Here is a 27258-nt window from a genome sequence, read left to right as displayed (position 1 = left end):
CGCCCGTCTCTGGGGTTCGCGCTTTTAGCCGCGGCTCGCGCCCGTCTCTGGGGTTCGCGCTTTTAGCCGCGGCTCGCGCCCGTCTCTGGAGTTCCTTTAGGCAGCGCTCTTAAACCCCTCTCCTCGCGCACCAGGAAACAAAGAGGGAAGAAAAAGTCTCTTGCCTCTTCGGCAGGTGCAGGCTTTTCCCCGAACTCCCTCCCGGCTAGTCGTGGTGCACTAACCCCTTCAGGCTATGTTCAAGCCGCCAACCCCAGTCCTCTCCCTGCGCTCCGTCCAAAACCGAAACCCGAGCCTCAGCTCGCAGCCCCGCCCGCCCCGGCGGGTGAGCAGACAAGCCCCTCAGGCTGGTGAGTGCCGGTCGGCACCGATCCTCTATGCGGGAATCTCCCCGCTTTGCCCTCCGCACCCGTCGCTGTGCACTACTCCGCGGTCCCGAAGCTCCCCACTCCGCCTCCGCCCGCGGAGGGGCTTCCTAGTGTGTGGAAACTTTTCCTCCTTCACAGCTCCCTCCCACTGGTGCAGGTGCAGTCCTTATTCTTTTGTGTCTGTTTTTTCTTTTTTTCTTTTGCCCTACCCAGGTACGTGGGGAGTTTCTTGCCTTTTGGGAGGTCTGAGGTCTTCTGCCAGCCTTCAGTAGGTGTTCTGTAGGAGTTGTTCCACGTGTAGATATATTTCTGGTGTATCCGTGGGGAGGAAGGCGATCTCCGCGTCTTACTCTTCCGCCATCTTCAAGGTCCCCCCACCTTCATTTTTAAAATTTTATTTCCGGATCGTTTTAGACTTACAGAAAGGTTGGGGGAAAAAAACAAAAACCCAAATATAGAGAATTCATGAACACCCTTCACCTAAACAGCGTACGTAATCGTAGTGCAGTTAGCAAACCATGAAGTTCACATTGGTGCAGGACGATTAACCAAACTACAGACCTTTTTCCAGTTTCACCTGTTTTCCCACTAACATCCTTTGTCTGTTCCTGGATCTAATCCAGGACCCCACATTGCACTTAGTCCTGGTGTTTGCTTAGACTTTTCCAGTCTATGAGGCTTCCTCAGTCTTTCCTGACCTTGGCACTTTTTTTTTTTTTTAGTAAATTTATTTATTTTTGGCTGTGTTGGGTCTTCGTTGCTGTGCGCGGGCTTTCTCTAGTTGCGGCGAGTGGGGCTACTCTTCCTTGTGGTGCACGGGCTTCTCATTGCAGTGGCTTCTCTTGTTGTGGGACACGGGCTCTAGGTGCATGGGCTTCAGTAGTTGTGGCACGCGGACTCAGTAGTTGTGGCACGCGGGCTCAGTAGTTGTGGCTTGTGGGCTCTAGAGCTCAGCCTCAGTAGTTGTGGTGCATGGGCTTAGTTGCACCACAGCATGTGGGGTCTTCCCGGACCAGGGCTTGAACCCATGTCCCCTGCATTGGCAGGCGGATTGTTAACCACTGTGCCACCAGGGAAGTCCCGACCTTGGCACTTTTAAGGAGCAGTGGTCAGTTATTTTGCAGAAGAACGTCACTCAATTTTGGTTGTTCAGCATTTTCTGTCATGAGGTTGAGGCCGTGCATTTTCGGGCACGAATATCACAGAGGTGATGTTACACTTTCTTAGCGCATCCCATCAGGGGTCCATGATGTCAGGATGTCTCATTACTGGTGATATTAACCTTCATTCTATCTCTGGATGAAGGTGGTTTCATCCCCTGTAAAGTTACTGGTTTTCTCTTCATAATTAATACATACCTTGGGGGAGATACTTTGAGACTGTGCCATATCCTACTTCTCCTTAAACCTTTGCCTGCTGATTTAGCATCTATTAGTAAATCTTGCCTGAAATATTTTTCACTGTGGTATATACTTAATGATGGTTTTGTCTTTCTCTCATTCATTTTATACTTATTAATTAGAATTCATCTGCAGGGAAGAGCTATTCTTTCTCCCCCAATTATTCAATTATTTTTGTTTTGGTTAGCCTCACAGGTATTTATTCTGTGGATTACAATCCACTGCTATTGTTACTTATTTTATTGCTTGAGCTGTTTCAGCTTTGGCCGTTAGGAACTCTTTCAGGTTGGTGCTATTTTTTTTTTTTTTGATGTGCCCTTGTCCTTTAAAAACAAGCACAACTCTTTCTTATTTTGGGTGCCAGAAAATGTTTAAGGCTCAGCTTATATTTTCCTTGCTCCATCCCTGAATCAGCCACTTTCCATGGAGCCCAGATTCCTTTAATGGGAGAATGATATTTAGAAACCAGTATCTAGGGGCTTAGGTGTAGTCTTGCTGGTAGGGTGCCATTGTTCTCAGCAGACATAGCTAGGAAATGTATATATTATATACATATTTATAATGTGTACATTATAAAATACATATTTTATATATGTGGGTAAATGTATATATATTTGTATTTACATATATATACACACATCTATGTATATTTCTGTATCTCTATCTGGATATGTATTAAAAACTGTGCATTCATACTAATAATTCCATTGCTAATCCAGCACCCCTGGGTTCATTGTAGCCTTCTCCCTTTCTTTATTTGTAATTTTTCTTCATTAATAGAAAGCTGGCTCTCATTATTGACAATATATTTACCTATTTATTCAATCCTAGTATGCCAATAAAGCTTCAAAACTGGTAACCCTGCGAGGAACAGATTTACTAACTAGAATCAGTAATTGCATACAGCCTCTTTACTTTAAAAGAGGTACTTTTAAAGAGGTGGCCTCTTCTCTTTTCTCTTTATCCTTGATGTTCTGCAGTTACATTGTGATATGTCTGGATATGGGTTCTTTTTCTGTCAATCCTGTGTGGTGTTTGGTTGGATTTTCAAATCTAATTCATTTCATGCCTTGGTTCTGAAAAATTCTGTCTTTAGTTCAAATATTGCCTCACTATCATTTATTTATTTTAACACTCCAAATCTGGAGGATGTATGAGTGTTGGATCTTCTCAGTCTACCTTCATTCTCCTTTACTGGTTTTCATAGTTTTTTGTGTCTCTGACTCGGCGCTGCGGTCCAGGTAATTTTTTTGGTTCTGTCTCATAGTTGATTAGTGATTTTTCATCAGTGACTCACTGTTTAGTGATCTACTGAGTTTTTCCGTAACTGCTTTTCATTTCCATAATTTCTAATGGGCTCTGTCATTAGCCGTTTAAGCTTCTAGTCAGAATAGTATTTTCCAGGCTTACTCAGGATGGTTCTGTCCTTCAGTGATTATGTTACTCTTTTGTAATACAGTTCTGTTCGTTTGTTATTGTTTGTGTTCCATTTGGGTCCTCTCTCCCTGACATGCTTTTTGATTTAAATTTCAAACTTATTGTTTGGGCACATGAAATGTTACTATGGTTCTAAGACTCAGAGCTACCCAAGAACAAGCTCAGCAGGGCGGGGCTCCCGCCTCATCCCTGGTGCCAGCCCCCTTCTGGCCGGCCCCTTCCCACCCACTCTCTTCAGCTTCTGATATATCCTCCCAGTATTTCTCTTGCACAGATGAGCAGAGAGGTGTGTAATGTCTTATATCCCCTTCTTTCTTACATGCAGTATAGCAGATTATAGATATTCTTTTGCAGTTTGTCTTTTTACTTCACGGTATATCATGGAAATCACTGCAAGCCAGGGACCCTCCTCCTTTTTACCGCTGCATGGGACTCCACTGCCTGGACAGTACCATGTTTGTCCAACCACTCTCCATCTAGGTTGTTTCCAATACCTTGCGCTTTAACCAGTGCTGCCATGAATAACCCTGTGCAGTTTTTACTTTTCACACGGTTGTTGCTGTGCCTGGAGGGTAGATTCCTAGAGGTGTAGTTTCTGGGTTGAAAAGTGTGGATGAGCTTTGTTACATACCGCCAAATTTCCCTGCAGAGTTTGCACTCCCATCAGCAATGTGCCTGTTTCCTACAGCCTCACCAACAGAGGCTGCATCACACTTTAAAAATTTTGCCAGCCTGATAGATGACAGTGGTATCTTGATATTGTCTTAATTTTCACTTCTGTAAATATAAGTGAGTTTGAGCTTTTCCTGTGTTTGGAGGCCATTTTTATAACTTTGTCTGTTCATGTCTTGTTCTCCTATTTTTCTCTTGGGTTTCTGGTTCTTTGTCCCTCAGTTTTTATAAGAGTTTCATGTGTTAGGGTTATTAGCTCTTCTCTTGTGGCGTATATGCTGCAGATACTTCCCTCCACCTTGTAGTTGTCGCTTCACTTTGTTTAGGGCTTGGTTTTGTTTTGCCCTGCAGACATCTTTGTTTTTAAATAGTCAAATTTATCCATTTTTGTTTTGTTGCTCTGGATTTTGAGTCATAGTTAGAAGGTGTTTCCCTACACCAAGGTTCAAGAAGCATCTATTCACATTGTCTTCTGGGAATTATAGTTTCTTTTCTTTTTTACATTTAGCTCCCTAATCCATTTGAGGTTTACTTTTGTATGTGGTATGAGATACAGATTGTATTTTATCTTTTTCCAAATGGCTGCCCGGTTGTCCCAGCACCATGTATTAAAGAGTCCATCTTTATCCCACTGGCTCGAGATGCCAGATTTTCATACACATTCAGGTTTCTTTCTGAACTTCTGTCCCATTGGTCTGTTTGTCTGTTTATCACCAGTACTACCCCTCCTTTTCCTCATTGAGGTATGGTTGATTTACAGTATTGTGTTAGTTTCAGGTGTACTTGTGAACTTTTTTTTTCAGATTGTATTCTTTTGTAGGCTATTACAAGGTATTGGGTATAATATCTTGTACTATACAGTAGATCCTTGGTGCTTATCTATTGTAAGCACAGTAGTGTGTCTCTGTTAATCCGGTACTCCTACTTCCCCCCCACCTTTGGTAATTTGTTTTCTGTATCTGGTGGGTCTGTTTCTGTTTTGTATATAGATTCATTTGTAATATTTTTTTAGATTCCACATATAAGTGAGGTCATACAGTATCTGTCTTTCTCTGTCTGACTTACTTTACTAAGCATAATATTCTCTAGGTCCATCCGTGCTCCTACAAATGGCAATATTTCGATATTTTTAATGGCTGAGTAATATTCCATCGTGCATATACACCACATCTTCTTACGTCAGTCGTCTGTTGACGGGCACTTAGGTTGCTTTCCGTGTCTTGGCTATCGTAAATGTGGTGCTGTGGACATTGAGGTGTGTGTATCTTTTTGAATTTGAGTTTTCATTTTTTCCACATATATACCCATGAGTGGAATTGCTGGGTCATATGGTAGTTCTCTTTTTATTTTTTTAAGGTACCTCCATAATGTTTTCCATAGCGGCTGTACCAATTTACATTCCCACCAACAGGGTACAAGGGTTTCCTTTTCTCTACACCCCCTCCAGCATTTGTTATTTGTAGACTTTTTGATGATGGCCATTCTGTAACTCTATTGGGTAACATAATACCTCTAGGACAATGGTGAACCGAAGTGGAGACTGGGCATTCTTGCTTTTGTTCCTGATCTTAGTGGAAATGCTGCTAGTCTTTTTCCAATAAATAAGATACTGGCTTTAGGATTAAGCTATGTATATTTTTTCATGTTAAGAATATAACAGTCAATTCCTATTTTCTTTAGTTTTTATAAACGGGTTTTAATTTTGTCAAAGGATTTTTCAGCATCCATGGAGATAATACTATTTTTTCCTTAGCTTTATTAATACAGTGAATGATATTAATGGATTTCCTAATACTGAACCCAACTTGCGTTTCTAGAAAAATATCCTACTTGGTCATGATGTGTGATTGCTTAATGTGATATTTCATTCTATTTGTTCATATTTTATGTAATATTTTTGCATTGAAATTCATAAGTGATACTGGTCTGCAGTTTTCTTTCTTTGTTCTGTTTATCTGATTTATCAGAGTTATACATGCTTCATAAAAGGAGTTGGAAAGTTTCCTTCCTTGTCGGTGCTCTGGAATAATTTCTGTGTAGTGCACTGGAATGATCTGATCTTTGAAAGTTTAGTGGAATTCCCCTGTGGAACTGGCTGGTCCTGGTGCTTCTTGTGGGGTACTTGCTCATAACCCTTTCTGGTTTTTTCTCTATGGCAGTCATCTGTTTAAGTTTCCTATCTCTGATGGGGTCAGGTTTTGTCATCTGAATTTTCTTAGGAAGTTATCCATTTTGTCTACATTTTCAAATTCATTTGTATAGAAATCTACAAAATAGTCTCTTACGAGTTTTAAAATTTCTTGTGTTTCATTTTATTTCCCTGTGTCATTTCTTATTTTCTCTATTTGTGCTTTTTCCCCTTTTTTTCTTGGTTAAGTTAGCCAGTGGATTGTCTGTTTTGTTAATTCCTCTTTCCCCACCTCTAACTCCCCAGGATTTACATCTACTATTTTTCGATGGTAAAAAACCCTCTACTTCATTAATCAGCTTTTCCCTCCATTATTTCCTTCCTTGTGTTTTCTTTTGGGTTACTGTGTTGTTCTTTTCCTAGTTTTTATGAGCTGAGATTTTATTAATTTATTAATTTTATTCTTTCATTTTTATTGGTAACATGTTAGTATAATGAAGTTTTCTCTGATAACTGCTTTAAATCCATTGCATAGATTCTGATAGGTAGTGTTTTCCTTGTAGCTTCTTGAGAAGAATGTGATTCTGTGTTATCAGGGTATGAAGTTCAGTACATAGCCGTAAGATCTACCTTGATTGAGAACGCCATTTAGATCTTCTGTCTTCTTCTTACTTTTTGGAACCCTTGCTCTGCCTTGTACTGAGGATGGTGTATTAAGTCTCCTGTGATTAGCATGATTTTGTCTCCTTGTATCTCTGTATTGTCTTTGCTTCGTAAAGGTGGTGGTTATATTGTTTGGTGCATAGATGTTCATGAGCATTAAGTCTTCACTGTGAACTATGGCTTTTAGCATTAAATATGTCCTCTGTTGTATTTAATGCTTTGTGGCTTGAAATCTACTTGGTCTATTCCTTCTTTCTGTTTTCATTTGCCGGTATATGTTTGTCCATTCTTTTTATTTTTAGCCTTTCAAAATCATTTTATTTTAGGTGTGCCTCTTGTATACAGCATATAATTGGGTCTTGTTTTGTGAACCAAATTTAAAACCTTTCTTTAAAAATAGGTGAGTTAAGCTCATTAACATTTGACGTGACTGATTTATTTGTGTGCAACTCTATCATAATATTCCATAATTATGTATATTTTCTTATATTTGGTATTTCTTTATGCAATCTGTATTCTTTGCTTTTTTATTCAGATTTTTTCTTTTGGATTTAGGAGGATTTGTATTTTCTAGTGATTAGTTTTGTATTTAAACCTATTTTAATGTCCTTAGTAATCGGTTTTATCATTTAACTCTTTACTGTCTGATTTATCAATTTTTTCCCAGTATTGTTTAATATGCTCCTGTCACTCATACAGTATTGGCCTATACACAGTCAGAATTTGTCGTAGCGTTTTTTTTTCTTTTTTTTTTTTGTGGTATGTGGGCCTCTCACTGTTGTGGCCTCTCTCGTTGCGGAGCACAGGCTCCGGACGCGCAGGCTCAGCGGCCATGGCTCACGGGCCCAGCTGCTCTGCGGCATGTGGGATCTTCCCAGACCGGGGCACAAACCCGTGTCCCCTGCATCGGCAGGCGGACTCCCGAACCACTGAGCCACCAGGGAAGCCCCCACAGTCAGAATTTTTCCTCTTTCCCTCCCCCTTCGTCTCTCATATTTTAGTTGAATTATTTCTGCTTTGTCAGAGTATTTAATATTTGCACATTAGTCTTTCGACCTAATCCCACCTTTATTTTAAATTTAGTCTTAGATGTACATCTAAATACTTTCAAATGCTTACAAAAAATCCTTATGCTGGAATTTTCCCAGTCATCGCTTGGTGAGATAAAGCTTACCTTCACGTAGAATCCTCAGGAAGGGCTGATGGGTGTAGTATTCTCTAAAGTCTTGTATGTTGCAACTCTTTTTCTGTAATCTTGATATTTGAAGGACAGCTTGCTGGATTTAAAATTCTTATTTCATATTTTCTTTCCTTGAGATTGAAAAGAATGTTTCTCCATTGTCATCTTACTTGTATGTTGGTTTTGAAAAACCTGATGCCAGTCCAGTTCCTTTGCACTTTCATTGATCTGCATGCCCAGGGGACTTGAGGATTTTATCTTTATCTTTGAAATCTCCTAGTTTTATTAGGATATATCTCAGCGTTGATCATTCTGGGTTAATTTTCCCAGGTGCCCTGTGAGCCTTTTCATTTTAAGATTCAGTCATTTTTTTTGTTTTGGGGAAGTTTTCTTAGTTACAGTTTTAAACATTAGCTTTGCTCCATTATTTTGTTTTCCTCTTTTCGGAACTCTGATTTATGAACACTATTCCTTCTTTGTCTTCCATTTCCACTGCTTCCTTTCCTACCCTTTTTTTTTCCTTTATGTTCTTTTCCTTCTCTTGGTTGTGCTCCTGTCCTTCTTTAGTGCCCTTTATTGTCACTTGAATTTATTCTCCTTATTGCATTTTATAATTTATTCCTCATTTCTGAGATAATTGTGCTTTTTCCTTCCATTACTTTCCTGAACTCATTCAAGTCTCTCTTGGTTTCTCCCTGCTTTTGTCCCTTTCTGTTTTTACATTTCTAATTCAAGGTGGTTTTTCCTATCTTCAAATGTTTGTTTGAGCGTTTAAGTATGTTTTTAGACTGTTTGAATTACAATCTTCTTTTGATTCCTGGTTGTTTTTCAGGAGGGATTTTTATGTTAATGCGTGTTTTGTAAAGATTGCTGGTCTAATGGCAGCTCTTCTGTTAATTTGGCTGAGTCCAGGTATAGCAGGTGTCTGTCTGTCTGTCTGTTTTGGTGATGGACAGGGGAGGGTGTGAGGCTCCTGGTATTATGGTCCTCGTGGCTTGCAGGACCCTAACTTCCCCTCTTTCTCCTTCTCACCACCCAGCACCCAAGGGGCACTCCTGCAACTCATTTGCCTGTTTCCCTCTCAGGACCTGTGAGTTTGGAGGAGAGCCTCTTTAAATGGCGTCTGTTTCCACGGTGTGGACTTTGGAGGCCCTGCCCCGAGTCTGTGCTCCAGGGCTCAGGCTCCCCCCGAGCTGCCGTGTCTGGGTGGGCTTTCCGGGGGCAGATCACTCACACCCTCACTGGCGTCCCCGCTCCGTCCAGCTCACAGCTTCTGCCCTTGCTCAGCATGGAGCCACGCTGGGGGTGTGGGCTGGAGTAGAGGGGACCCCGCACTGGGGTTTGGTGGCTTTTCTTTCTCACTGGCCATATTCTCAGATGTCAGTGCTCTCTGATTTCAGGTTGTGCCCAGGGTGTGGTTCAGTGCAGAAGTGACTGTGGCCTTTCTGTATTTCCTGGTGTTCAGGAAGAACTGTAGGGAGAGGGGTGACTGCCTCTGCCCTTGTCTCAGCCGCATGGATTCCACACTTTATTTACCCCAGGACATTATTCTCAATGGTTTAAGGGGCTCAGATGTCGTCAACGTTTTCCATTTTCATCCTCAGGTATCTGTTTTAAGGCTTGTTAGGGAAGAGTAACCCTGGCACTCTAAACCCATGATAGGAGGTTTCTATCAATATATTAGATAAATCCATTAAGTAAAAAAAAGTCAATTTAGAAAACCATAAATAAATAATAGGACAGATAATGAACAGATTTGGCACCAGTCATGACGATGGTTTGCCAGTGACTGAAGAGGGTGTGCAGGCCGCCCGTGTGCTAGGGTGCTTTCTGACTCAGGTGGGAGCTGTCCACCAGCGGGGCCGCCCTCTGGCCCAGGGACCCAGGATGGAATGCTGGCGCTGGCAAGGGGTGGACCTCCTGACCCTCAGCTCTGTGTCACTGAAAACATCGTTACCCCGCAAAGTACACAGTCTTCGCACTTAGAGAGTGAACCGTTTTCCTTTAGCATTGGAGGGTTGCTTTTGTAATTCATCTTTAGTTCATGGAGAAGCAAAAGCCAAATGCTGACTTTCCCAAAGGTTATCAGTTATGGGCTGTGTGTGCAACTTTTGAAATAAATAAAATTAGTTTACTCTTCAGTGTCAGTAAGACAAAGAATTATCCACATGTGAATTATTCATATTGTATTAAGAAAGTATTTGCCTTGATACCAGGCAAAATGTATTGAAGCATATAACCAGTTTCTTGAACAAAATTTATAGGTTTTGTACATTTTCAATATTAATAAACCAGTCACAATAGTTTATTACAAGAGTTGCAGCCAAAATTGTTTAAAATGACTGTTTTAAATCCGTAAAGCTAAGTAAATATCAGACAATGCTAGAAATAATGAGGTTAAGTGTAATTGATGGTGTCTATTCCCGAAAGATAAAGTTTAAAGTCATCTCCTCAAATGTCCTATAAACTTTCCCAGCTCCACAGGGGTCTGTCTTTGCAGCTGAGGTTCTCAGAAAGCAAATTCAATTAGAGTGTTGTGTGCTTTACGAGGCCATCTCAAGTGAGATTTTGTTTGTTGCAGAAACGGGCATGCAGGAGATTAGAAGCAGCGGCGCAGGAGTGGGGCTGCCCCCAGGTGAAGGTGCGCGTGCCCGCATCCTGGGGCAGCAAGGAGCCCGAGTCACCAGATGCCCAGCCCAGAGGCCACCTCCCTGCACCGAGGCCAGACGGTGGCCAGGGGCGACCAAGCGTGGGGGTAGGTTTCTGCTCCCACCAAACCAGCCTCTAAATGTCTAATGAAAAGTGTAAATAACCACCGTTCTGATTCACCTGCCGCTGTGATTTGTTAAATAGGTTCCTCAGGACGGTGGAAAGAGCTGGGCCCAGCCTTGCCCAAGATGTATTGCGGGGGAGTCTGTAAGTACATTAACCTTCTTGCTGTGACATAAAAGATAGACTTGGCCTTAAATATTAGATCCATAAAACAAAGTTCATAAAAACAGCAGTTACGTTTCTAAGGAATGAGGGATGTGAATAAAAAGGCGCAGATAAGCTTTTCTTAGCATTCTACCCGGCTGCAAACTAATTTGTTTCCAGCTTCAGACTGGAAATAGAAATTGAATATACATTTTAAATTCTTTCTAAAACACAGGGTTCAGGGAAGGGAACAGGTCTCTGGATATGGTTAAAATAGAGGTTATTTGAGTACATCTTAGAGAAGAGTCCTAACCTCATTTACTTATCCAAATAGGAATCAACGTTGTTTTTTCTCTTTTCCCTCTTTAAGCTTTTCTTTCATGTTTGCATAAACTTCACACAAACCACAGATTTCAGAAGGAGAAACACAGTATTCACACCATTAATTCAAAGTAAAGGGAGGTCTTAACGTGACCAGAGTCAGATTCTCAGTCTCCTGTGCTGGGCAGAAAATCGTAAAGTGTGCGTTAGCATCATGATACCCTTGTTACTAATTCTGAACTTGTTCTAAAAACAAGTTAATAGGTTTGAAACCGCTGTAATTCTTGGTTTTTGTTTTTTGTTTTTGTTTTTTTTAATTTTAAATTTGCAGTCTTCATATTGCAGTAAGATAGAATTGTGTTTAATTTCCACATAGAAAGCAGGAGTGTCTGTGTGTGTGTGTGTCTGTGTGAGTATTTTCAGGATTGCCCCCTAAGGATCTTTAGAGAAACACATTGCTGTTTTTGATAAGCAAAAGACTGAGTCAGTAAACTATAGTCTTCATGTGCTGCATTGCAGGCAACTTGTTTTATAGTGAGAGGCAATGACTGTTTTAAACTGAGGCCTAGAACTGTGTCAGTTATCGCCCACGCGAACCTCTGACTCTGTGACGTCATCAGACAAATATGAAGACAGAGGTTGGTGGCAGACCTGCCCCAATGTGCTTCTCTACTTTTTGTCCTCTACCTTCCGGGAACTTTCCGCAGGTTGTATTGCGTTTTGTGGCGTAATCCTGAACAATGGTGAAATCAAAGATCCAGCAACTTGAACTTACTGTATTTCGGTTGATTCACTGTAACTGCCAAACATGCCCTGGATTTCGAGTAAACAGTACGACCCCATTATGGGTAGGTTGCATGAATGCTGGTGACTAACCAGGACCTTCCTTGTTCTTATCCCATTTCCATGGAATGTATCTTTCAAGTCCCCCATCTGCTGGGCAAACAGTTGGAACGTCATGCGGGCTCTTCATGCTCTGAGAGGTCGTCTTGCACGAAGGGCTTAAAGAAAAAAGAATTTGGCCCAGGCAGCTGATTGGGTCACTTAAGCTAATGCTCTGTCTGAACAACAGTACCTATTTGGTTAGGGTTTTCCTTCCTTTGTAACTCCCCAGGCTTGCCTCTGTATGTTTCCTAGGAGATGAATCTGCGCACAGAAAACCTATATTGATATGTAAATATATCATTTTTTGGTTAATGCTCGATATTCTTTTCATCTAAATTTCAGAAAGTGACTTTAAAAAATCAGTTTCCCTTTATTTGTAGTTATTCTCAATAAAATTTCACCCAGGCTTGGGTGATTTAATATTTACACCCACTACTTGTAAAAGTCTTATGTAAATAAAGATTGAAATGTGAATTTGAAAAGTCACACCTCTTGATATTTGAACAGACTATAGCTGCATATATCTTCTTTTTCTAATAATATGGCTAGTTTCTCTCTTAAGCTTTTAAAATAATAAGACACTATTTTTGTATTCTAGAACATCAAAAGGCTCAGTGTTAAATAAAAAGCAAATAGTAGTTTTAGAAGTGCAAGATCCCAGGGAGAAGTGCTTAACGGTAAATCACTGATGGGCAGCAATTCCAAATTTCAGAAGACTTTATTAAACACACAGCTCCATTCACAAGTGTGCCCCCCACTTCACACACAAGCCCGCCCTGTCCTGGCCCACAGTTCCCATAGCTGACCTGGGATGGCAACCTTGGCTCAAAGAGAAGCAGAGGTTACGTTGGGGAGTTTGTGTGGAATCCCTGACGGGAAACGTAGACCTGTGTTTCTCAGCTTGTTTGCTGCTTATCCCTGAAAACCTCCTTTGCATCCCAGTTCTCTGGGTATTTCTGACCTCAGCAGGGTATCAGCTGATCGATGGCTTCTGCTCTGAATTCTCACGTGGCTGTCTAAGCCCGCTGCCTGAGTTCCTGTTGTCTTTCTCCCACGAAGCTTTGCCTTATTGTCAACCATGAGTTCGTTGCTCACTATGCAAGGACTTTTTCTGTAGACCTTCTCAAACTCACTTTCCAGGGGGGCACACGAGTCTCCTGTTTGGTCTGTTCCAGCTCACTGTCGCAGGGATGACTGTTTCAGTCGTTGCTGACAGTTTCTTAGGGTGATCACTGTTCAGGTTCAACTCCTAGTACAAGTTATTATTTAGAAACAACTCCTCTTCACCCTGAGTCACCCTGCTCATGTTACGGACAACTGGGGTGAAGCCATCCCCAATTGTGGTGGTGGGACATGGTGTTATGTCACTTGGGGTGTCCACCCCCGACCCCGGGGCGGGCTGCCCTCACTGCTGTGCACCGTCCAGGCTGCAAGGCCAGGAGCAGGGTGACGGTCGCCGTCTCTAGCAGGCTCCTTTCCTTCTACGAGTGGTCCCAAGGCCGGGCTGCGCCTTGCAGCCATCTTCCTTCCTCGGTCAGCTCAGCCCGCCTGGCACAGGGGTCCATGGCAGCCAAGTGTGCCATGGAAATCACGCTCTTCTTGGAGATTCTGCCCATTAAATGAAACCTAGTGAGGCTGTGAGAGGTCTCCATGATAACGAAACGAAGATGAGTGAAAGCGGGTGGGCATTATCAGGCAGGAAACTACAGGAAGAACAGAGTTAAGATGTTCGCTGGGGGGACAGCACCCCGTTTTCTGAATGGTACCTGGCCACTGATGCTCTACAGCTCCTCAGGGAAGGGGCCACCTTCAGACTTTATTGGGTCCGCGTGACGGTCACTTGTCTGTTTTCTCTCAGCTCCATTCACCACGCTCGTCTCCCCTGCATCTCCCAGGGCATGGCTCCCTCCCCCTACCCCGCCCAAGGCAGCCTCTCAGCCCCTCCCTCCGGTCCCAGCTCCTGCTGGGTGGAGCCAGCTCCAGGGCTCTGCAGTCACACCATCTCCTCCCTTTGTCCTCCCAGCCTGCAGGAAGGTGGGGCTTCTACTGGGGGAATATTTGCCTCCCTTCCCCTGTGTGGCTTCTCTTCTCCTCCATCACTTGTGAAGTTGAATCCCTGTGTATGAAATACCTAGATTGATTTCCCTTTTCTGACTGGACCCCACCTGGGCTAATCATCTAAGGAGTGGACAAATCCTCCTGAAAACAAAAGCCTTGCAGTTTTAAATGTAGGCCTGTGGGTCTTGGTTGCCCAGCAGGCTCAGCATTTAGGAGTGCCTACAGAGTGGAGAACCTGGGCGTTAAGTTGAAAAAGATAGGCCTTTTGTATTGCACATCACTGGTATTCCTTTGCTTCCATTTATCTCGGGTTATTGGGTTTTTAACCCAAGCTGGTAGTGAATTGCCACGTAAAAGCCAACATGCAAAACATGATGTTTTGGGTATTGTGGACCACCCCCCGCTCCCAATCCCCGACAGATTGATTTTGGATAACAGCCTGTTCGTTAGTGTTGAGGGCAAATACTAAGGGAGCAGCCTTAATAAGCTTCGATGTTACTCACTTTTTGACGTGGAAATCCTTTGCCGGACAGTGGTGTTGGGGGAGGGGAAGAAGAGAGGCAGGACGTGAGAGTAGACAGGGGGGGGGGGGGGGGGGCGGGCGGGGGCGGGCGGCACGTCCCAGCTGTTGTCTGGGCTCCGTTTTCCCTGTAGGGATGGCGGGAGGAGCCCAGGGATGATTATTCTGATTCTGAATGGATACATTTTTTTCCTTGTACTACTTCTTATCTCCAAATGGGTGACCTTTAAAATATTTGCCTTATTTTATTTACCTATCTGTCTTATTAGCCACTGCTTCCTACATCTGTAGCATCTGTAAATACTGCACTGAAACGGAATGGACCCGGAAGCTGGTGTAAACAGGATTCTCTCTTTCTCCTGGGCCTGGGTGTCAGGCAGGAGCAAGGGCCAAGGATGAGAAGGCAACACTGTGCTGTAGGTGAAGAGCAGTGGGCTGCTCTTTGTATCCTGTTTCAGCAACAGTTACTCCTCGTGAGTCCTTTACTCTTACGCCCTGAGAGAAGGGATCAACGGGAATTTCATTGATCATTCTGTAGGAATCAAATTTGCGCTCTGTGCATTTTCCCTGAGGTCTGTCAGGGACCGCAGAGGTCACCGGTCTAACCCTGTCACCTTACAGATAAGGAAAATGAGGTCCACAGGGGTTAAGTGACTGGCCCACCGTGCACCATGGCTGATGGGGAGGTGGCGGCCCCAGGACCGACACCGCAGCCCTCTCCTCTTCCCGCTCTCCTGGCTGGTCCTGTGTTCATAGCCCGTGTGGCAGCAGCACTCCCGGACTGTGCACGGTGACGACCTGCTCTAACCCCTCTGAGGAGCACAGTGTGAGGTGGTGGGTCTTCGTGGATGTCGTTCCCAGACACAGTGAGAGCTTCCTGGCTGAGACGTAGGGCTGAATTATTCAAACGGTGGAAGAACAAGCCGGCCAAGAGAGGAGTTTGGCTGTGTCAGCGTAGCCAGACGTGAATCCCAAAACGGACTAGACCTGCTGCCAGAATCTTTGGATATAACTTCTGATAGTAAATGCTTTCTCTGAATATGGATGCCAGAAAAAGAGTTTAAAAATTTTTAACTGTGTTGTTGAGATCACTTCCAGGCTCTGAAGGAACAGATAGCCTTCAGGTGACTAGAAGAACAAAACTAAACCTTCTTTCTCTAGGAATAAAATGTTATACTATGAGGAGACGGTGAAATGGATTTTTACAGAAAAGATAGTGTTTTAAGAAAAATGCAATTTAGATTTCCTACAAGCAAGTTAGACTAAGCTAATGCAAATGTATCCCTTACTGCTACAGATAAAAACCTTAGATACATAGTTAATTATATAATAAGTGAAGAGAGAAGCAGAGCAGTGGATACAAACATATTCCTTTGTGGCTGTTGTTAGGTCTTGGCCTTTGTTGGGTTTGGTCCTAGAATGGGCCCAGAGATAGATGAGACTTTGGCCAGTGGAGGTGTGGGAGCTAGAATTTGGACCCTTCCCTAAAGTTCTCTGCCTTGAAGATCTGCCTATACCATAAAAGAGGATTAGAAGTTAAAGTACCAGCCGTACATGGGTGTGGGCTCCAAGTTCATTCTGTCTCAGTGCTACAAAAATCAAAAGCTAAAGCATGAACATAAAAATAGACATGGACTATTAAAGTCCTTAAAGCCTCGGTTAGTGGCAAAGTCAGAATCCGCCTGGAGGGATGCTTCCACCATCCAGAGCATACAGGATTCAGAGGTGAAACAGCTGGCACTGTGCGTGAGGTCACAGTAGAGTGATATAAGCTATGTAAACAAATCTACCGTGGTGGGGCTGGGGGGTGGAGTAGGGGAGTGGCATCAGGAACTCTTAACAAACAGGAGAATACAAACCTGTAAGAGTCTGAATTAATAGAAGAACCTGAAGTTCACTATAAAGGTAAATATTTTAAGAATTTAAAAAATGACTTAAAAAGAAATAGAGCCATGATGCAGAAAAGGATGGTATGAAAAAGGAATTGGGAGGTTAAAAAAAAAAAAGAAAGAACTTCTAAAAATGAATGATACAGTCATTGAAGTGAAAAAAAATTCTCAGGTTAGACACAGTTGAAGACAGAATTAGTGAACTAGGAAAGTTATCTGGGGAAATCATCCAAAATACAGCAAGAGAGATAAAGAGATAAAAAGTGTGATTAGCAGTCAGAGGAAAGAATGAGAAGGTTCATTAGGAAATCCAGAAGGAAGGAATTTAGAATATGGGAGAGAAAAAGATAATGAAAAGATCTGATTTGAAAAGAATAATGGCTGAGAATTTCCCAAAATTGAAGAAAGGCATTTGTAGCCAAGTAGTTTTGAAGAAGAACAAGGTGAGGGAGATCACCAATCAGGTGTCAAGATATATTACAAAGCTGTAGTAATTAAGACAGTGTTATTGGCCTAGGGGTAGACAGATAGACAAGTGAATAAAACTGAGAGCTTCAGTTAACCAAACAATGTAGCTCCAATGCATATATGGCAGCTGGATATATTACAGACAATGTGTTACAAGTCAGCTGGGAATGACCAGTTACTCTATAAATTGTGCTAGGACAATTGACTATCCACATATGAGGAAAAATAAAATTAGATCTCTACCCCACACAAAAATCAATTCTGGGAAGTGGGGGAAAGGTAAAGAACCTAAATGTGGGGAAAAAAAACCCAAAAAACAAAGAAACCTTTAAAACTTTCAGAAGAAAGTATAGGAGAATATATTTATGACGTTGGGAAGATTTATAAAAACTAATAAACCCAAAGGGAAAGGACTAACATATTTGACTACGCACATAAGATGTTGCATATCAAAATTCCTCCTTCACTGTTTAAGAAGATACCATAAAGCAGGGAACACATTTGCAACACACAAAACAGAGAATAGCAGATAAATGGGTGAAGTATATGAATTGGCAGTTCAGAGAAGAGGAAACCCAGTCAGCCAATAAATATTAAGTAGAGATTCAACCTCTCTAATAATTAAGGGCATGCAATTAAAGCACCAAAGTGGCAAAAATAAAAATGTCTGCTGATGTAAGTGTGGGTGAGGATGTGGACCTGAAGGGTCTGTCCACTTTATTGGAGCCAGTATAACCTGGCACAGTGACTTGGAGAGCAGATGTCTAGTAAAGGTGATGGTGGGTGTCCCTGTGGCCTGGAAGTTTCAGTACTAGGTGCATACTCAGAGGTGCCCAGGGAAATGCGTACAAAATAATTGTAGCATTGTTTGCTTAGCAGAAAGCCAGAAACCACATAGACATCCATCAATAGGAGAATGGATAGATGAATTGGCTATATTTATTCAGTGAAATACACACTGCAGTGAGAATGGATGAACTCAGAAAAGGAAATTACAGAAGAAAATGACACCATTTAGATATAATTTTCAACAAGTAAAACGTCGATACATATTAACTAAAAGAATAAAAACATTCCTGAGAATGGTAGACTGAGTTCAGCATGAGAAGGTTATTCCTACCTAGGGAGTGAGGGCTCAGATACAGTGCGTATTTCAGTTATATCTGTAATATTTTATCTCTTAAGCTATGTGATGGATCATGGGGGTTGTTATATTGCTGTCTATACTTTTTTGTGTTTCTGAGAAGTCCTGGTGAGTCTTGGATGTGATGTATGTGCACTTCCATCATGGTGAAACTGAAGAACATTAAAGACAGAATTCTGGAGAGCTGCTAGAGAGAAAGGACTGGTATCCATGAGGAAACAGTGATTTGAGTGACAACAGACCCCCCATTAGTAACAGACACCAAAGACCTTGGAATAACGCTCTGAAATGCTAAGGGGACTGTCCTGTGTGAACACGTGGCTGTGCTAGGCTCAGAGCTAGAATGACCAGTGCAGTGGGAATTCACTTCCCCCCATAGTAATTCACTTGCCAAAACTGACTCTGGAAGAGAGAATGTAGACCAATCACAATGGAATAATTTGGGAATGCTCTCAAAAGCTACCATCCCAGATGGCTTTATAGGTTTAAAGAAATCCTACCTGAAGAACACACGGATGACTTGCATTAGAAAAATGACTACATTGTTTGGTCAAAGGAGGAGGAAAAATAAAAAAATGATCATCTTAATAGAGACAGAAACAGTGTTCAGTTACTCCAAATCACACTCATGATAAAACCAGAAATAGAAGGGTTTATCCTGGTAAGGTTTAAGGATCCTCACACTTAGTGGGCGTTTCTGCTGATGAAGAGAAAAACACAAGTTTGTTTGCTGTCACTACTTCTGCTTACCAGGGTTTCTAACTCAGACAATTAAACAAGGAAAAAGAAACAATGGCAACAAGAATTGGGAAGGAAGAAAGCTAAATTGTTATTTCCTCATGATATTATTATCTACATAGAAAATCCAAGAAAATCTACAGATCAACTACTAGAACTAATATTCAACAAGATTGTTGAATATAAGAAAAACATGCAAAAATAGGATGGATGAGTGGTTAAAGAAATTGTGCTGTACATACAATGGAATATTATTCACCCATAAAAAGAAGGAAATCCTGCCATTTACAACAACATGGGTGGACTTTGGGGCATTATGCTAAGTGAAGTAAGTCAAACAGAAAAAGACAAATATTGTATGATCTCTCTTATATGTGGAATCTTAAAAAAAAAAACAAACAAGCTCATAGATACAGAGAACAGATTGGTGGTTGCCAGAAGTGCGGGGAGGGGGAGAAATTGGTGAAGGGGGTCAAAAGGTAAAAAGAAAACAGCAACAAAAATCTTTTTGAAAAGCAGCAGCAGCACTGGGTAAGTGGGCTCTTTAAGCTCCTGAGGCTCCTTCCAGGGCAGCCTCTTAAGACGTCAGCATCCCCTCCAAGGTGCCAGGATGTCCCTTCCTGAGCCCATGTCAATGAATTTGAGATAAAGCAAACTTATGTAAGAGAACAGCCTATATGTATTTTGGAGAGTCTGTCCTTAATGCCTGCTTTTGAAGTCCAGGAAAGCTGTGCCTACAATTTTTTTTGGTCTTAAACTCAAGACTTTTCCTAGAATATATACATTCATCCTTACACCCTATTTCTTTATTTTTGGCTGCGTTTGGTCTTTGTTGCTGTGCGCAGGGTTTCTCTAGTTGTGGTGGGTGGGGGCTACTCTTTGTTGAGGTGTGTGGGCTTCTCATTGTGGTGGCTTCTCTTGTTGCGGAGTACAGGCTCCAGGTGCGTGGGCTTCAGTAGTTGTGGCATGCGGGCTCAGTAGTTGTGGCACGTGGGCTCAGTAGTTGTGGCTTGTGGGCTCAGTAGTTGTGGCTCGCGGGCTCTAGAGTGCAGGCTCAGTAGTTGTGGCACGCGGCCCCAGTAGTTGTGGCTCGCGGGCTCTAGAGCGCAGGCTCAGTAGTTGTGGCTTGTGGTCTCTAGAGCGTGGGCTCAGTAGTTGTGGCGTGCTGGCTCTAGGGCATGGGCGCAGGAGTTGTGGTGCGTGGGCTCCAGGGCACGGGCTCAGGAGTTGTGGCTCGCAGTCTCTAGAGCGCAGGCTCAGGAGTTGTGGCTCGTGGGCTCTGGGGTGCAGGCTCAGGAGTTGTGGCTCATGGTCTCTAGGGCGCAGGCTCAGTAGTTGTGGCTCGCGGGCTCTAGAGCGCAGGCTCAGGAGTTGTGGCTCGTGGGCTCTGGGGCACACGCTCAGGAGTTGTGGCTCGTGGTCTCTAGGGCGTGGGCTCAGGAGTTGTGGCTCGCGGTCTCTAGAGCACAGGCTCAGGAGTTGTGGCGCGCGGGCCCCTATACCCTACTTTTAAAGTTGCCTGTTTGTCTCGCAAGCTCAACAACAGCTCCTCTGCAAAGCTCTTGATCCTTGTACATCTGGGGTGAGAGCGCTGCCTGTCGCACTGCTGTGGCTGGTGGAGCTGCGCCCTGCAGAAGCCTGGGCCTGGGTTCAGGCCTGTGTCTTCCTTCCCAGCGTGAGCACCTGACTCAGCCTCAGAGGAGTGGAGAAGGTTATGGGGTGTCATCTCATGCTACCTCCCCTGACTTCAGTGCTACCCACTTATCCTTTCCTTGGTCTAAATGGATTGCTTCCCGAACTTGATCCCCTTAAAGATATTCAGTAGGAGACTGATTATAAACATTGTGTGCTCATTGTTGTTTGAACTGCTCACTAGACGCTGTCGTTGGGCACCGGTCAGTACTAATCTTTGTTCGCATCGGCCATGCCCGCCTCCTAGAAGGGCCCTAGCAGATTAGGCTAGGACACGTTCCAGCACCCGGGAGCTACGGGACAATCTGGAACAGAGGTAAAACGCGACCGCAGGAATCAAGTCGTCTTTTCCTTGGTTTGTGCCCTGTTCTCCAACACTACTTCAGACTTATACAGACAAATAATCCTTGCTAACAAGGTGGAAGGCCAGGTTCAAATATAGAATTCTTGAATTTCTCAGAGTGCCACGCCGGGACATGGTGGAACGAGAGAAAGCTGGCCCCTGGCCCACCCCCCTCCTCAGCTCAGGCCCTGTCCTGCATGACAAGGGGCCTTGAGCACGTGCACGTGGACACGTCCACCCCATCCACGTTCCTGCTCCCACATCTCCACACCCCTCTCCAGCAAGCATCTGGCCCGTGGGCATCTTTCAGGCTTGCAGCAATCACACTAGTGATGTGCTGTGATCTCAGGAGAATGCACCTGCAGGAGAGACTGGCCTAGTCAGGGGATAGGCTCTAGAAGGGGACAGGGCCTTTGGGTGGGAACATCCATGGAGAGGTACGGCCAGAGGGGTCCCTCTAAAGCATGAACCCAAATCAGGGGCTCAGTGCCCGGACATCCCCCATCAGACATGCCTCCAGTGGCTGGTCCCTGCCACCAGGTGTTTCGGAGTCTGAGGACGTCAGGCCTCACGTCTGTATCAGGGACAGGACAGGTCCTCTGTGGGTGCCCCTGGGGGTCTGAGCTTTGAGGGGGGGCTTTGAGAGGGACACTGACAAACTGGACTGTGGGGAGAAGAACATGGTGATGTGGGAACTTGAAGTCGGGTCAGGGAACAGAGATTGGGTGGAAGGTTTAAATGAGTGGTTCCTTTGTGTGGGAGATTCTAGATCTCAGTCCTCTTGTTGCTATGTCTCACGCGTCCGATTGTCCTAAGTCCTATTTGTTCTGCCTTCAGCGTGGCTTCATATACACCCCATCCAAGCAGGAGGGTGGGGATGGGGGCAGGAATGAGACATCTCACTGAAGACCTTTTCAACAAAAAAAATTTTTTGACCCACGTGGTGGTGTTGACGACGATGATGATGAAATTAATTAAAAAGCGTCGCTCGTCTTCTCCCTGCCCCTCCCCCGAGTCCCAGTGTCTCTCCCGAGAGGCCCGTCTTCTCTGCAGCCTTGCCTGCTGACCTGTCCCCTCCTCTACCTCTCCCGCAGCCTCTCCACAGAGCCTCCACGCTCTGTCTGGCCTCTTCCCCACCTCCCCACCGGGGGCCCTGCTGCTCAGGGGCTCCTGACAAGAGTTTCCGGCCAGAGAAGTTTGGGAAATGCTGCGTCCTTTCCCCACCTTTGGAGGTGTGATGTACATTAGACTGTTGGTCCCGAGAATCAAGTGAAGAGATAGGTTTGATTTTGCTCAGCCTAGTATTTCTAGAACATCCTTTTGTCAAGGGACGCCTGTTATACATGTGCTTCTGAGACTGTTTTGGAAAACACAGGTCCATTGAACAAATCCAGCCTCTGTATTCATCGTGGTCTTCAGGACCTTTTGCAGCCTGGCCCAGCCTGACCTCCCCTGACCTTCCAGGCAAATCTCCCATCCCTGTCTCTGTGCACCATGAACCCTGGCTTCGGTCACACAGGCAGCTGCTCTGGTTCTGGAACACTCTGACCTGCCGTTCTCACTGCCTGGGGTGCCATCTCCCATCTTGTAAGGTTCTGCTGTGCCTCCATGGTCCACGTGTGTGAAGCCTTCCCCACCCCTCGTCAGGTTCATCAGCCACAGCATCCCGTTCCAATCACCCCAGTGAGCCATCCGTGTGAAACGGGTGTTCACGAGCTTGGGTGCTGCTTCCCTTGCGGACCGCAAGTCCTCAGTCTCTCTTGTTGGGTCCCCGTGGCTCAGGGCAGCACCCGCCTTCCAGGAAACAGGATGCCATCGTGGACCGGACTGCTGTGTCCCCCCACCGCCTGGCCCACCACTCCCTTCCTGGCCTCAGCCAGCGCAGCAAGCCTTCTGCCACAACGGCGCAGCCTTGGAGTGCAGGGGTGCCCTGCCAGCCTCTGCCCAGGGGCCACGGAGCCACACTGCTCTTTGCCGGGACAGTGGCAAGTGTGATAAAGGTTTTTGGATGCTGGACAAGACCTCTCATTTCATGGTGGCACAGTGTCTGGCCACGGGTCTGCCCCCAGCCGTCTGGTGCTCCTAGTGACTTCTGCGGGCGAAGGTGAGGAGACAGGAGGTCTGCTCCAGGGGCGGGGAGGGCGGGGGACCGGGTGCGGATCCTCCCGACGCTGGGTTACTTCCAGACCCTGGCCCCTGCTGCAGTGCTTTTGTGCTGAATCATATTCCATGTTTAGACATCATTTTTAAAAACTATTTATGAATTTATAAATGATTTTTATTTTTTTTCCCTCTCATAGAACTGTGGGAGAGAAGAGAAGTAACATTTATTGAGAACATTCTATGTACCAGGCACTGTAGGAAGGGCTTTAAATATCTTATAGTATTTTATATATATTCTATAAATATGTACTTACCACAGAAATAAGTGTTAGCTCAGCCGTTTTAAATGCAGTGCTTTGTGTTGGTGAATGTAAAGCCAAGGTAAATTAATTCCCACGACATGCTGTTTTATCATTGTAGGGACATTTTAACCATATGGAGAGTTGGTAGAAGATGCAAGCTGAAAAAGGAAGATTCCAGTTGTGGTTTCGAACCCTCATGTGCCAGCGAATGTAAACCTCTCCTGGGCGGATGTGTGTGCCCACCTGTTCAAATAGCGCCTGGTACCCTCCCGTCAGGAAATCCCACCATCCTCCTCCGCTCCAGAGCCAGAAGAGCCTCCAAATGTTACTCCTCATGAAGCCTCCTTTCAAATGCATCTTGCTTGAGAAGAAGATCAATTGCTTTATTTAAAAGTTTAAAAAATTCAGTATCAAACTTCCCGTGAGGTTTGAGAGCCCTGTAGCTTATGGAGCCATATCCAGATGTAGCCCCACTTTATACTTTTCTATTGTTTTGTGGATGTATCCAGAGCTGCTTATGTACTCTTTTTTAATTAAAAGTCTTATTTTTATATTGAAAATGCTCTATAATCTTAAACTGAATTTCAGTAAATGTTAGTATCCAGTCTGTTCTGTGTGATTCCCCAACTAAACTTATCAGGCACAGGACCACCTTTATGTTAAAATGGGAATTTCTCACCTTCTCTTGGGTTTTCAGTGTATGGCCTGACTGTGGAGACTGGCATTGTTCCCTTGGGTCTGCAGGCACCCTGAGATGCCCTTGTCACCTAGAGACGGGTCCCGGTGAAACCACTGGGTCGTAGGCTTGCTCTCGGGTCCTTTGCCCGGGCGGACGCAGCCCCGTGCTCGCCGTGTTGCCCTGTGTTAGCTGTGTGGCCGTGTCCTCTGCCAGTGACGGGCTGCAGCATCCGCGTCCCGAAGAGCCCGACCCGTAAACCATCGTGTGTAGTCACGGAGGCACCTCATGCTGGAAAGACGGGGCAGAAGAAGACACGGGGCAGAAAGGAGCTTAGTGCGACCGTCTGTGATATGGATTACCCACAGTCACTGGACGCACTGCCAGGTTCAGGACAGAAAGCTGACTTTTCTGTCCGCAGCATCTTAACCCCGAGCAAGCTCGCAGAGCTGTGACTTGATGAGGAAACGCCAGTCAGGGCCGAGAGAAAGTATTGAGATTTGTGGCCTTAAAAATACATCTTTAAAGAGCTTTAATTTGCTTCTGTCTTTTCCAAATGAGATACACATCTTAATTTTTATGGAAAACGTGAAAATTCTTAGATGACAACATTTTGTTTTGTGTATAAGCTCTTCCTTTTCCCCCAAATTCATGGGGCAAGGAGGTGACCACATATTCACAGCTAGGTGTTTTGGTAATTGAAGCAGCACAGCGGTCGCCCCAGCCGTGGACTGAAAGCTTTCCTGGGGGGGGGAAGAGCCCCTGTGCAGCACCCTACCTGGCGCAGGACGGACGCCCTTGGGTAGAGTTGGGTGGACGTGCAGTCAGGGCTCACCTCCCCTCGCTGCCTCCAGCGTCTCGGCTGCCGTCCCTCTGTGAAAGGGTCTGGTGACCCACAGGCTGTCATTAGTGTGAGACCCAGGAGTGAGACCGAGGCCTGGCCACTGCTCAGGGTCCGTCCCCTGCCCTGCCACACGGCCCCTCTGAGGCCAGAGCAGGCGACCTTCTCTGGAAAAGCCCCGTATGAGGAGTCCTCACAGTGTGAACGTGACAAGAGGGGTGAAGTGAAGCCGGCCAGCGTGCGGGAATCGGCAGTTTTATCCTAAATTCCTACAGTTCTTAAATGGTAAAGAGAAAACGCAGCGTGGAAGAGCTTATGGGGGCCCCTGGGAGGTGTGGCCTCAGCATTCTCTGTCCCTGTAGAACAGGCCCGCGGTAGAGTGTGCTGGGTCTAGGCTTCCAGAACCACCCCTGTGCCCGCGGAGCCCGCCAGCAGGCCCTCTTGCCCAGCAGAGACCTCTGGCGCTGCAGAGCCTGGCAGCACGTCCTGCAGCCCACCTCGCCCACCTGGCCTTTGACTTCGCCCCGGCTCCGGAATTGTCCCTTCTGTCCCGCCCAACCCGCCTCCTTTTGGGCCCTGCAGCCTGCAAAGGATGAGGGAGACGACGTTTTGGTAAAACTTTCTTAATTGGCTTTTTTATGATTATAAAAATAATACTTGTTCATGTAGAATAAAATAGAGAAAGGAAAACAAAACCCCTCACCCCGCATTGCCACCCTTGGCCTGCTGGCGGGCCACCCTCCGGATGTGGACTTCTTTTTTACTTCTGAGTGTTTTGTAGTGAACATGCTCCCACATCATTGTAGGAAAACGTCGTTTTAAAAGGTGGCACGGTACCCCACCTGGGGACAAGCAGGCCATTGTTTTGATGGCTCTGACACTAGCTGTGCCCTTTGGTGGGGAAGGGCTGGCTTTAAAGTCCGTAGGCAAGTTTGCAGGGAGCCTGTCTGTCTCTGCCGGGATGTAAGGGGATGTGACAGGCAGGAAGCAGGCCCGCTGCCCGGAGACCCCGCACAGGGACCACCTCTCCCTGCCACACCAATTTGTCCACACCACAGGTACGAAAACAGACTAGCGACACGCAAAACCTGCAGATTCCACAAAACGGGGTTTTGACACACCCATGACGGCATGAAATGTGATTATCCCTTTAAGGTGCTTCGTCTTTTGTCAAAAGAGGAACACTCTGAGGAAACAGACCAGGCACTTGCGTATGTGTATTAAATATACATATACATGAATATCCATCCATTAAATTTTCCATTTCTTCCTAATCATGATCTGCCATTGTTTGCTTTTTGTGTAGGGACAAAAATATCGACACATACCTTTTATCATTTTACCAAACAAGTTTATAATGGTTTCTAAACCTTGGAACAAATTACAAAACTCTCAGAAAATTCAAAAGCATGGTAAATGGTTATCGAAAACTTATGAACATCACTTGAACTGTTTTGCCTGCTTTTAAAATAGTTTATTTTCAAATTTGTTTTTAACACATTTCAAAATGATACCTCAAATTCACACTTACTAAAGAAAAAATTTAATTGTAGATAAGTTGAAATGAAATACAAATATAAAAGTCAGGGAGCTTCCCTGGTGGCACAGTGGTTAAGAATCTGCGCTCCCAACGCAGGGGACACAGGTTCAAGCCCTGGTCTGGGAAGATCCCACATGCCGTGGAGCAACTAAGCCCGTGCGCCACAACTGCTGAGCCCGTGAGCCACAACTACTGAAGCCCACGTGCCTAGAGCCCGTGCTCCGAAACAAAGAGAAGCCACCACAATGAGAAGCCCACGTGTCGCAACGAAGAGTAGCCCCCGCTCGCTGCAACTAGAGAGAAACGTGCGCAGCGACAAAGACCCAACACAGCCAAAAATTAATAAATAAAATAAATTTATAAAAAAATAAATAAAAGTCAGGGACTTCCCTGGTGGCACAGTGGATAAGGCTGCACGCTCCCAATGCAGGGGGCCCAGGTTCAATTCCTGGTTGGGGAACTAGATCCCACATGCGTGCCACAACTAAGGAGCTGGTGAGCTGAAACTAAGGAGCCCGGGAGCTGCAACTAAGGAGCCCGCCTGCCGCAACTAAGACCTGGTGCAACCAAATAAATAAAATATTTTTTTAAAAAGTCATCTATAATCCCTACGCAAGGGTAACTAATGTTTACATTTTAGCGTGTATCCTTATAAATCTTTTTCTGTGTGGACACGCACATCTGTAGGCCTGTACTTTTGATGTTAACATCATGTACATCTTCTCATGTCAGCAAGTGTGTATTAGGTTGTCATTCTAAAGGGCAGCATCAGGAGTTCCCTGGTGGTTTAGTGGTTAGGATTCAGCACTTTCACTGCTGAGGGCCCAGGTTCAATCCCTGGTGGGGGAACTGAGATCCTAAAAGCCGCATGGCGTGGCCAAAAAAAAAAGAGGGCTGCATAGTATTCCATTGACTGAAAATACACAGTGCATTTGCCCACTTTCTGTCTAATGTGCATGTAGGTTCTTTGCATT

General features: G+C 44.8%; 1 protein-coding gene across 2 annotated transcripts in view; it reads left to right on the top strand.

Annotated features, from left to right (window-relative positions):
* Positions 1-24428, top strand: part of CUNH10orf143 (chromosome unknown C10orf143 homolog) — a 58940-nt gene extending 34512 nt beyond the window's left edge. Inside the window, exons 2-5 of one of the 2 annotated variants that reach the window (XM_029245533.1) lie at positions 10430-10603; positions 10702-10764; positions 21917-22926; positions 23346-24428. In XM_029245533.1, coding sequence (XP_029101366.1) covers positions 10430-10603; positions 10702-10764; positions 21917-22060 — 381 coding nt within the window. In that variant the 3' untranslated portion in view covers positions 22061-22926; positions 23346-24428. Of the gene's footprint in view, positions 1-10429; positions 10604-10701; positions 10765-11792; positions 14582-21916; positions 22927-23345 lie in introns of those variants that run through there. The other variant, XM_029245534.1, reaches the window with a different exon arrangement.
* Positions 24429-27258: the final 2830 nt, after the last annotated feature.

Source organism: Monodon monoceros, unplaced genomic scaffold (genome assembly GCF_005190385.1).
Source record: "Monodon monoceros isolate NGI ecotype Baffin Bay Population unplaced genomic scaffold, NGI_Narwhal_1 Super_Scaffold_4, whole genome shotgun sequence".
Classification (NCBI taxonomy): Eukaryota; Metazoa; Chordata; class Mammalia; order Artiodactyla; family Monodontidae; genus Monodon; species Monodon monoceros.
This window is presented reverse-complemented; position numbering and strand designations above follow the sequence as displayed.